Source organism: Vanessa tameamea, chromosome W, assembly GCF_037043105.1.
Source record: "Vanessa tameamea isolate UH-Manoa-2023 chromosome W, ilVanTame1 primary haplotype, whole genome shotgun sequence".
Taxonomy (NCBI): Eukaryota; Metazoa; Arthropoda; class Insecta; order Lepidoptera; family Nymphalidae; genus Vanessa; species Vanessa tameamea.
The window spans coordinates 1586036-1598202 of NC_087340.1; the positions used below are offsets into that span (position 1 = coordinate 1586036).

Below are 12167 nucleotides of genomic sequence, written 5' to 3' on the forward strand. Positions count from 1 at the left end.
GAACCAAGACTCACTGTCGCTTTTCACCCCATGGCCGCCCCTCCAGTCCTCGGTGTTCGTTATGTATATTGATGTTTGACAGATCACGTGATAAGAGGCGGATGCGCCGACACGGCCAATCCTGATGATCGCACGACCTCGTGCGCATAGTGTCGGGCATCTACATGCTTCCTAGTATGTCATTCCTCTCTACCTGTTCCAACAAAAAAAATTAAGGGCACTCATTAACATACGCTCGGCCTTTCCTGACCAGACAGAGATTAATTGTGAGGTTACTTGGTTCGGGCGTATAAGGCCCCTTCAACCAGCTTTACGTTACCAACTGCCAAAGTGTGGTCCGGGCGTACGAGGCCCTTTCAACCAGCTTTACGTTACCGACTACGAAAGCGTGGCCCGGGCGTACGAGGCCCCTTCAACCAGCTTTACGTTACCAACTACCAAAGCGTGGCCCGGGCGTACGAGGCCCCTTCAACCAGCTTTACGTTACCAACTACCAAAGCGTGGCCCGGGCGTACGAGGCCCCTTCAACCAGCTTTACGTTACCAACTAACAAAGCGTGGCCCGGGCGTACGAGGCCCCTTCAACCAACTTAACATTACAACACTTTCGCGACATTCCGTTCACAGACGTTCACGTCCTTCTTAGCTGGGTACTCTTTGCCTGCATTGTTGTTTGGACAAACCGTACTGATATGTCCTGGCTTTTGACATGTGAAACACGTGACTGTCTTTTCTCGTTCCGGCGCCTTTGTAGTAGCAACACTATCTCGACTTTTGCGGCATTGTTCAATTTTGTGTCCGCGATGACCGCAGTAATGGCAGGATCCCCCGAATCTCGAATCAGCCATCACACGTAGTTTCTTTGAATTGAAAGATTGCTCTTCATTTTCATCGTGACGTCTCTTCAGCGATATTCCACTAAGGGCGCGATACAATTGAGCTCTCGTTGTAATGGTGTATGAATTGAGTTCTCTGCGAATTAAGGAGCTCTTTTGGCTGAGGACTGATATGACAAAGCCAGTAATGACCTCTTCGATCATTTCCACTTTCGGTATGCGCTCAATGAGGTACAAACGCATAGCTGCTTCAGAGGCGGCCTCTTGAGGTGCAATTTCGAATCTCATTACACTGTCGAAGTAGTCTTGCATCAACATGCTTTTTCCAAATTGAGCTAGTAGTAATTCCTTGATACGTGGCCATTGCATTTCTGAACTTTTCAATTTAGTCAGACAAGATGCGGCGCGTCCCTTCAATGCGTTTACCAGAGCAAGTAATAACTCGGTTCCGGAGAGATTTCGGCTAGTGACTATGATGTCAGTAATTCTGCACCAACCTTCTATATCGGCCTCAGCATCATCGGGATCAAATTTCACCAAAGGAGTCGAATTATGTTGCTGCGGTGGTGGCTGAATACTGTGGGTAGTTGCATCTAGCAGTCTTGTCAAAATTGATTCTATTCCGGTGAGCAAATCGTGGCAATGTTTGCAATGTATATTGATGTTTGACAGATCACGTGATAAGAGGCGGATGCGCCGACAAACATAAAAGAAATATTGTACAATAGTGTACGATTGCGAATATTTTTTTTGTTAACAATTCGATGCAGGTGTATCGGACATCTGGATGTAAGACATAAGAAAAATTCAATTGTAAATAAATAAATCACAAACAAAATTCATACTCTGCCAAAACAAACAAAACGTTCAATAGGGAATGTAATAGTAAATCTGAATGACTTTTCTTTGTCTTGGATTAGGAGAAAAGTTCATGAATTGTAATACCTGACGGTAGACATGTTTGCTTAAACACTCAATTTTGATATAAGATTTTTAAATTAACATGGTTATTTTTATTACTAACAGTATCTAAAACGGGATATTTACCATGTTTTTTATTTTTATTTGGTGGAGCTCGATATTTCGACATTATCTACGAATGTCTTGTTCACGAGACTGACGTTTGCGGGTAGATGTTGACGGCATTAGAAGTGTCCATATCGGACTACCTCCTTTCTCGTACGTTTGCTGCGTAAACACTGGTTACCACTACCACTGTCACTTTCACCCCTACTATTTGTTTTATTTACACTCGAAACTCGAAAAAAAAAAAAATTAAATTCACCTGTGAAATGGAGAAGAACGGAAAAATGGCATTCCTTGATGTTGAAATTGGAGTACGTATGGACGGCTCTGTGAGCCATACTGTCTACAGGAAAACAACGCATACCGACCGATATCTTCATGCTAACTCACACCACCATCCTCGACACTTAAACGCTGTAGTAGCATCTTTGACCAATCGCGCATATGACCTTTGTGATGAAGACCACCTACAATCTGAGCTAGCACACGTTGAAAAGGTCCTACAGCGGAATGGATATAAAGTGGGAAACACAGCTACACGGGATCATAAGTTACTGCGACAGTACAGGGTTGAAAGACAACCAGCATTTATGCCATATCTTAAAGGAGTGACAGATAAGATAGCTAGAGTCCTGGGCAAATATGCGGTGAAGACTATCTTCACTCCTTTCAAGAAGATAGGGCAAATGTTGCGTTCACCTAAAGATAGCTTTCCCCTGGAAAAACCCGGAGTTTACAAAATCGACTGTAGTTGTGGTAAATCCTATATTGGACAGACGAAACGTACGGTATCTTGTCGTATCAACGAACATATCAAGGCGGTAAAAAACAATGATACCAAGAAATCAGCCATCGCGGAACATCTTCTGGAAGCCGGACCGAACCATTGGATCGAGTTTCATAATGCTCAGATACTCGCGACAGAACGCCATTACATACCCCGACTGGTACGAGAAGCCATTGAAATTACTAAATATAGTAATTTCAATAGGGAAGATGGGTTTCAACTGTCAAAAGTATGGAATCCAGTGATAAAATTATGCAAACCCTTGAATAATAATATAAAAAATTCGCGAATCGATACGGTGAGTTTCGTTTGTAAAACACGGGATCGAGTTTCGAGTGTAAATAAAACAAATAGTAGGGGGTATTACGTTTAAGTTAATATTGTTTGTTTTCGACCGACTTCAAAAAGGAAGAGGTTAACAATTCATCTGTATTTTTTTTTTTTTATACGTTTGTTACCTCATAACTTTTCACTGGATTTTGATAATTTTTTTTTGTTTGAAAGGTAGTGCTTCCCGTGGGGCCCAATTTAAATTTAATCCTCTTACGATGATGGTATCCCTATGAAAACGATATAAGTCTTAAATGTGCATTATGTATGTGCGCGATAAATAGGTGAATAACTCAAAATTGTGCCAACCAATTTTAATGATTCTTTTTTTATTGTCATCTGCATAATTATTCTGATTTGGTTAGGTTTTTGTTTGTTAAAACATATATGGTTTTTTTATTACGTTAAAATATCGAAATAATTAAATAACCTTTATAATACTTTTTTTTTCAATACAGATTTCATTATATTATCGGGTACTTAATTATTTACCTTATGTTTGTTTTTATTGATTACAAGATACGTTTTGGTTTAAATTTAATACCTACATTTTTTTTTATCTTTTTCGTCACTATAATGCCTAGAAAAAGAACTAACCTTTTGTGGCAGACTGCTAATGCAAAGCGTCTGCGGCTTTTGCGTAGCAATGAAACAGCTGAAGACAATACGCAGAGGTTGGCTAATCAAAGAACGGTCAGTGAACAACATCGTGCTAGGGAATCGAGCGTTGAACGTTCACAGAGGTTAGCCTTACAAAATTTCCGAACTTCGGTGAATCGACAACGGGCATCAAGTACTGAACGTTCTCAACGTTTGATCGCACAGAATTCTCGAACTGTGGCAAACCGCGATGGGGAATCAAGCGCTGAACGTTCTCAACGTTTGACCGCACAGAATTCACGAACTGTGGCAAACCGCGAACGAGAATCAAGCGCTGAACGTTCTCAACGTCTGACCGCACAGAATTCACGAACTGTGGCAAATCGCGAACGAGAATCAAACGCTGAACGTTCTCAACGTTTGGCCGCACAAAATTCCATGGAGGAATGGAAATATAATCAAGCGTTGAACGTTCCCATCGACTAGCACAGCAAAATGCAAGATCATTAATAAGTCGAACTCGCAGGCAACATAATTTTTTGAATTCTGCGTTTGCTTATGATCGTTCTCTTGACTACGTTGCGTTAAATGATATTGATATTGGCGGAGTGGTTAAAATATGCGACTTCTGCCAAGCAAAAAAATGGACGGCAGAAAGTCCTGGACTGTGTTGTAGTGGTGGCAAAGTGAATATACCTAAAATTCCAGAACCAACGTCAGTTTTTAAAGAACTGATATCAGGCTCAAATCCATCCTCAAAGCATTTCTTAAATCACTCAAGGCAGTATAATACACTTTTTCAAATGACTTCATTTGGTGCGAAAGAAATTCGTGAGGGAAACTTTATGCCTACTTTCAAAATCCAGGGACAAGTTTATCATTTGATCGGTAATTTACTTCCAGCTGAAGGTGCACAAGCCGAATTTTTGCAAATATATTTTGTGTCTCATGCAGATCAGATATCCTTGCGCTCAAACATAAACCCAACCTTGCAAATTGATCTTATCGACGCTCTCCAAACATATCTTCACGATCATAATACGTATATTCAGAGTTTTAAATACAATCTCGAAAATAGATCAACGCATGATTTGAAACTTATTATTCATGCTGATGTGAAACCTCCTAACGAGCATCGAGGTCGGTATAATGCGCCAATAGTAGATGAAGTAGCTGTTCTTTTAATAGATGAAGATAAAGGTTCCCGAGATATTGTGTTGAATAATAGAGAAGGCCGACTTCAACGAGTTTCTGAAACTCATAGATCGTGCGACCCACTTCAATATCCTTTACTGTTCCCCTTTGGAAGTGATGGATACTGTATAAATATTCCACAGCAGAATACTGCTGCTAGATCTAAAACAATATCGTGTATGCAGTTTTATGCATTTAGACTCATGGTAAGAATAAATGACTTTAACAGCTTACATTACTTCAAAGGATTATTCAACCAATATTGTGTCGATATGGCGGCAAAAATGATTTCTGAGAGACTGGATTTCATCAAAAGAAATAAAAAAAAATTCAGAGCAGAAGAGTATATTCATTTAAGAGATGCCGTGGCTAATGACGGCAATACAGACGCTTCTAATATTGGCCAGCACGTTATATTGCCATCGTCATTTACAGGATCCCCCCGATACATGAATGAAAAAAGTCAAGATGCCATGACCTATGTTAGGAAGTTTGGAAGACCAGACCTCTTTATTACCTTCACATGTAACTCCGAATGGGCAGAAATAAAAAATGAGCCTGATCAACATTCTTACCACAGACATGATTTGGTTTCTAGAGTATTTCATTTAAAATTAAAAAAAATTATAGACCTATTAACGAGGAAAAATATCTTTGGACCATCTAAAGCTTTCGTTTACAGCGTAGAATGGCAAAAAAGAGGTTTACCTCACGCCCACATTTTATTATGGCTGGCTAACAAAGTACAACCAGATTCTACAGATGCAATAATATATGCTGAAATACCTGACAAACAACAAGATCCAATTCTTCATAATATTGTCATAAGAACTATGATACATGGTCCTTGCGGATTTTACAATCTTGATTCACCATGTATGAAAGAAAACATTTGTTCGAAAAAGTTCCCTAGGCATTTTATTTCAGAAACACAAACCGGCGAAGACGGATACCCAACCTACAGGCGCAGGTCTCCAGATAATGGTGGAAACACAGCGATCATTACTGTCAAAGGTACAGAAATCAACGTGGATAATAGGTGGGTTGTTCCCTATAATCCAGTACTATCAAGAATTTTTAATGCACACATTAACGTAGAGTTTTGTCAATCGGTCAAAGCTATTAAGTACATCTGTAAGTATATTCATAAAGGTTCTGATCAAGCCACATTTTCGTTACAAAATAATAACAATGAGGTAGAAAAATATCTAAACGGTCGCTATTTAAGTTCTTCAGAAGCGCTCTGGAGAATTTTTCAATTTCCTATTCATGAACGTTTTCCAACGGTAGTTCATTTAGCAGTACATTTGGAAAATGGACAAAGAGTTTATTTTCATAGCAATGAAAATCTTCAAGATCGCGTCAACAACCCATCACCAACGACACTTACAGCGTTCTTTGATCTTTGCAAAAGAGATGATTTTGCAAAAACTCTTTTATATCACGAATTACCCCAGTATTACGTTTGGGAAAGAAATTCCTTTTCTAGAAGAAAACGTGGTCAAGATGTTGAAAGATATCCCGGTGTAAAAAAAGATACAACTTTAGGCCGCGTCTATAACATTCATTCAACACAAACTGAATGTTACTATTTAAGAATGTTACTGCAATATGTTCGCGGCCCAATGTCGTTTGAACATCTAAGGACTGTTAATGGTGTTATTTTCCAAACTTATCAATGCGCTTGCAAGGAATTAGGCTTATTGGAGGGAGATGAACATTGGCAAAATACCATGTCAGATGCTGTCATGTCCGAACCAGCCTCAAAATTAAGAGAATTATTTACTATCATCCTTATATTTTGCCAGCCATCTTACCCCTTAGAGTTATGGAATAAATTTCGCAATGATTTATGTGAAGATATATTAAACAGAATGCGTAATGAAAATCAGGATATAACATTAGCCTATACTGATAACGTATACAATGATGGACTTATCTTAATTGAAGATAAAATTCATGAAATTTCAGATAAATCATTGACTGATTTTGGGCTTCCTGCATCAAAAAGAAATAATTCACATAATAATTTAGATCCTTTAGAAGTAGCACTACGGAAGCCGTATGATGTAAATGAATTAAATGAGTATATTACTGAAAATGAACCAAAATTAGTTAATGACCAGGTGACGGCGTACAATCGTGTTATGTGCAGTATTCGTTTTAACGAAGGAAAAATTTTTTTTCTGGATGCTCCAGGTGGAACTGGAAAGACTTATTACTAATCTCATATTAGCAAAAGTAAGGTCTCAGGGAAAAATAGCCTTGGCAGTTGCGTCGTCAGGAATTGCGGCAACTTTATTAGTAGGTGGATGCACAGCTCATTCCACTTTTAAACTGCCTCTAACTGTTTCTTTACAAAAAGATAGCGTGTGCTCTATTCGCAAAAATGGCCCTCTGGGTAAAGTTTTACAAGACGTTTCTTTAATTATTTGGGACGAATGTACCATGATCCATAGAGCTCATGTAGAGGCTCTAGATAGAACTCTCAGAGATATTAGAAGTTGTGATAAAATTATGGGTGGAATTACCGTTATGTTTTCTGGGGATTTTCGACAAACTTTACTATTTATTTATTTATTTTTTACAAACCGGTAATTTTAAGAGGAACTAGAGCAGACATTGTAAGGTCTTGCCTTAAAAGTTCACCGTTATGAAAATTTGTCCATACCTTAAAACTATCTACGAATATGAGAGCACATTTGGGGGGAGGAAGTACAAATTTTCCTTCAAAGTTACTTTTAATAGGAGATGGAAAAGTACCTCATTCTGAAAATAAAATTGAAATTGATCGCGATTTAGGAGAAAAAGTGACTAGCATAGAGGATTTAATATCAAAAGTTTACCCTAATATCGTCGAAATAGAAAATAAAGATTACCAATGGATGTGTCAAAGGGCAATATTGGCGGCGAGAAATAGTAGCGTTAACGAAATTAACGACCTAATTTTAACCAAACTTCCAGTCGATATAACTACCTACACATCTATTGATAATGTAATGGATCAAGAAGATGCTGTCCATTACCCGCAAGAGTTTCTCAATTCTTTAAACCCGAGCGGCCTTCCACCACATTCCCTGAAGTTAAAAATAGGTGCTGCGATAATTTTACTCAGAAATCTTAAACCACCAAATTTATGTAACGGGACCCGCCTTCAAGTAAAATTCCTTCGCAATAACGTGATCGTTGCAACAGTTTTGAATGGTCCGGCACTTGGTCAAACAGTGCTTATACCTCGCATCCCAATGATTCCAAATGATTTACCTTTTAATTTTAAAAGAATTCAATTTCCCATTAAGTTATCTTTTGCCGTAACCATTAATAAATCACAGGGCCAAACATTTAAACACGTAGGAATCGATTTACGTCAAGACTGCTTTTCACACGACCAACTATATGTCGCGTTGTCAAGATCGGGTTGCGGGCAAAATCAGTATGTTCTTCTACCACAAGAAAATAAAACTAAAAATATAATCTACGCTGAAGTACTCTAAGACATATTATTAAATCTTATTGACGATTATAATAACAAAAACCAACGTGAGCAATCAAACGATAATCATGATAGTGTTTCCGACAACTACGCGAACGAAGTCGCGGGCACAGCTAGTTGATTTATAAAATATAAGCGTAAATTATAAAAGTGAAGTAATTAGGTCACAACGAAAATGTAACCTAAGTATTTAATTGTACGCGCTTGCTCGTACACAAACACATCATCACACAAATGCAATGTTTCTACCAGTAAACCGCACGATCACCGTCACTCCGCGAGCAAAAAATATATTATGTGCAATCTTGATCACCAACTTTTATTAACGCTAATTTAGAATCTAAACTAAAACTTATTCGCGATAACAAACTGTGTGAAAATTGTTTTCATTAAGCTAATCACACAATCAAATCTTGTAAGTATGGAGGGTGTAGATTTTTTACAAATAAGCACAACTCGATTATTTGTCCGCAAGCACCCCAAAACGAGTTAAAAGGCATAGTAAATCGACAACTAGCAACTAAGTCTACACTCGTACGCAGCCCCTGCGGTTGCATCGATTCCCTCCGCGTACCCCGCATACCTTACTGATTCAAGTAACTATACAACTAATGCACACTTATCTAATAAGCGCACACATCGTTCTTTACGGCCGTTTTTATTGTCCACTGCATTAATCGAAGTACGGAGTAAACAAAATGTTTACTTGACAACGGTAGTGAACGAAGTTTTATAAGCGAGTCCTTTTGCAAATTATTGGGGTTTAATATATTAAAGTCCGTTCACGAAATTAGGGGTGTAGGTAATTCAGTAACGCAATGCAAGAAATCATGCGATATTGTTATAAAATTGCACGTTAACTAAACTTCAATGTTTCGTATTACCACAGATTTCGTCAACGTTGCCCGTTGTACATTATGAACGCGCTAAGTTTTGTATTCCACACAACATACAGCTGGCCGACCCACATTTTCTTGATTCTCGAAAAATTGACATTTTGAAAGGCGCAGATAATTTTTTGGGAATTATTGAACGAAGTCATTGTGAGGTTACCTAATGGACCATATTTACAGCATACGCATTTAGGCTGGATAATATCCGGATCTATCATGTTTAATACGTCAAATAATAATATAGTAAGGAACATCCAAAATCAAAGGTATAAAACTGGCGCGTAGCCCTGTCACGGGCTCATTGGTCCGTTGTCGGTCGACGAGGAAACATCGCTCAAGTACTTTAAGTGTCAGTGTTAAGCGGGTAGTTGTAAATCGAATACTCTGTGTTTTTTTTGTTATTTTTAATGATTACTGGTGATTATTTTGTTCCATTTGTTTACTTTTATATTTGTTTGTTAGAATAAAAAAACTGATTGTCACATTATTAATTGTCATATTGTTTTTTTTTTTAATTTTGAACCAAATTCCTAAATTCAGAAGTGGGATAAAGATCATTCATTCGGTCATCAAGGAACAAAATAATTATCCGTTTACGTTTTTGTTTCACTTTCTCGAACTATCGTTTATTTTGTGTTTTTAATAAGCATGCCTAAGGAAACGAATCGCAGTCGATCTAGAATTAGAAGTAGGTCACGCCATGCGAGAGATAGATTAACACCTAGTCCACGTAGGCCTCGTAGAGCCCGTGGCGAGTCGCGTGATAGATTACGAAGCCGGTTTGAGCATGAGTCTCGTAGGCGAAGTGATTCAGAGGATAGTGCGAACGGGCGTTACGACTCTAGTCGTACTCGTTATCGTAGATCGAGACATGAGTCGGGAAGTTTACGCAGAACGCCTCCTGGACGCACATCCGTGTCACATCCAGTTGGTAGCGACTCGCTACAAGATACTCTGAATAGCATCTTAGTGAGACTAAACGCTGTCGAACAGTCTAGCAAAAGTGGCGTGACGTCAATCTCCGATAATATTGCTAAACCGGGTAGTAGCATTGTAAAAAGTGTACCCACAGCTAACGATCACGTATTTAATAATAACAACGCCACATCGTGTGCGAACAGCTTAGTTAACTTGAGCGATGTTCCTCAGACGTGTGTAGACAATTCCGAGGGCTTGCCATCTACTCACGATCAAGACCCCACGGTTCGCAGTACCGATACTGTGTCAGCTTCTTCTATTACCGTTCTGGCAGAAGCCATTAAGTCTCTAAGGTCAAGTAAATCGCGTGATTATTACGTGTCCATCTTCGATCCATCCATACACGACATCGACTTGTGGTGTTCCGAGGTTGACCGTGCCATGACTGCGAACGGCTGGGGGGATCAGGAGTGCCTATCCCGTGTGGCATCGTGTCTAGAAGGCGACGCCAAAATATGGCTAAATGAATGGGTCACAAGTGACCGTACTTGGTCAAACTTTAAAGATGAATTTAAGCCTCTTTGCCCTCGGAAGTTGGACTATGCTAACATTCTATTTGAATGTATGAATACGACATCCGACAAATTCACGACATACGCTGAGTATGCGAGACGCACATTGTTGCGTTTGCGAGTAGTTAAGGGTTTATCGGAAGAGCTTAGGACCCTTATAGTCATACGAGGTATCGAAAGTCCTCAAATTAGAGCCGCAGCGGCAAACGCGAACCTGTCAGCCGGAGACTTAGTCTCGTTTCTATCGATTTATACCAAACCAAGTTGTACTAAGACTAACAACACTGACGTTAAACCCCAAAAAGCTTCGCGGTCGGGAATCAAATGTTATATCTGCGGTCAACGCGGACATCCTGGACGTAACTGTAATAAAAACAAAAATACTAACACCAATAACATCTCGAATACGAGTACTGTTTCCACTGCTAGGTCCACGGTGTCGTGTACCTTTTGTAAAAAGACTGGGCACGCGGAAGACAAATGTTTCGTAAAGAACAGGGCAGAACCGAGAAACCAGCGAAATGTGAACTTGTGTGCACCCAAAATTATCACTAAAATCGATGTAGTCCCTGCAGTTGTCCAAGGTATACCGATGGACGTACTTATTGATAGTGGTGCTCACAACATATCGCTGATTTCTTCCGACGTTCTTTAATTTCTTTCATGTCAACCCAAATACACACGATGTACGATAAAAGGAGTTAGTGAACACGAAGTTGTTGTAACTTCTTATGTCACTGTTACCATTGAGTTAAGTAATATTTCATTAGAGGCTGATCTAGCTGTAGTCCCTTCTGCTTGCATGAACACATCAATAGTAATAGGGACTGATGTTCTGAACCGCGACGGGGTTATGTATGTACGCACAAAAGATCGACAGTATATCACTCGCGTTGAAAGTGCTATTGGTCAGGTTAATCAAGTGCATGCTATTGAAAGCTCCTCAGTAAAAACCCCGCTGCTAGGTAGTGATCTAGAAGCACTAATGCTCGTGTTGACTCCTTTCTCGAATTTCCTCATCTCGGGTACCGCTACCACCACGGTCACTACCGGCGAGATGGAAATCAAACTTACCAGTTCCACTCCGATAACCTACCGTCCATATAAGTTATCGTATGGAGAGAAACTGAAAGGCCGCGAGATAATTGAGGATCTCTTAGGGAAGGGCATCATCAGGGAATCTCGATCACACTATGCGAGCCCCATAATTCTGGTGAAAAAGAAAGATGGCACCGACCGTATGTGCGTTGATTTTAGAGCACTCAATCGCATCACCGAGAGGGAGAGGTACCCGCTCCCCCTCATTGATGACCAAATCGATCGTCTAGGACGGTATACTTTCTTCACCAGCCTGGACATGGCTACTGGTTTTCACCAGATAAGGATTAGAGACGACTGCATTCACTACACAGGGTTTGTTACGCCCGAAGGGCACTATGAATATTTAAAGATGCCATATGGCTTGACAAACTCACCAATAGTTTACCAGCGAATAATCAATGATACTCTACGTGAGTTC

General features: G+C 39.6%; 1 protein-coding gene across 1 annotated transcript; it reads left to right on the plus strand.

Moving 5' to 3' along the window:
* Positions 1-2127: 2127 nt before the first annotated feature.
* Positions 2128-4064, plus strand: LOC135194592 (uncharacterized). The gene is made up of 2 exons (XM_064220203.1): positions 2128-2682; positions 3873-4064. The coding sequence occupies exons 1-2, from the start codon at positions 2128-2130 to the stop codon at positions 4062-4064; spliced, it is 747 nt and encodes a 248-aa protein (XP_064076273.1).
* Positions 4065-12167: the final 8103 nt, after the last annotated feature.

What these genes read in the sequence shown, in the direction of transcription:
- LOC135194592 (XM_064220203.1), top strand. Translation starts at nt 2,128, where the DNA reads ATGGAGAAGAACGGAAAAATGGCATTCCTTGATGTTGAAATTGGAGTA. An exon ending in TCAACGAACATATCAAGGCG is followed by an intron (nt 2,683 to 3,872) that starts GTAAAAAACAAT and finishes TTGACCGCACAG; the next exon opens with AATTCACGAACTGTGGCAAA.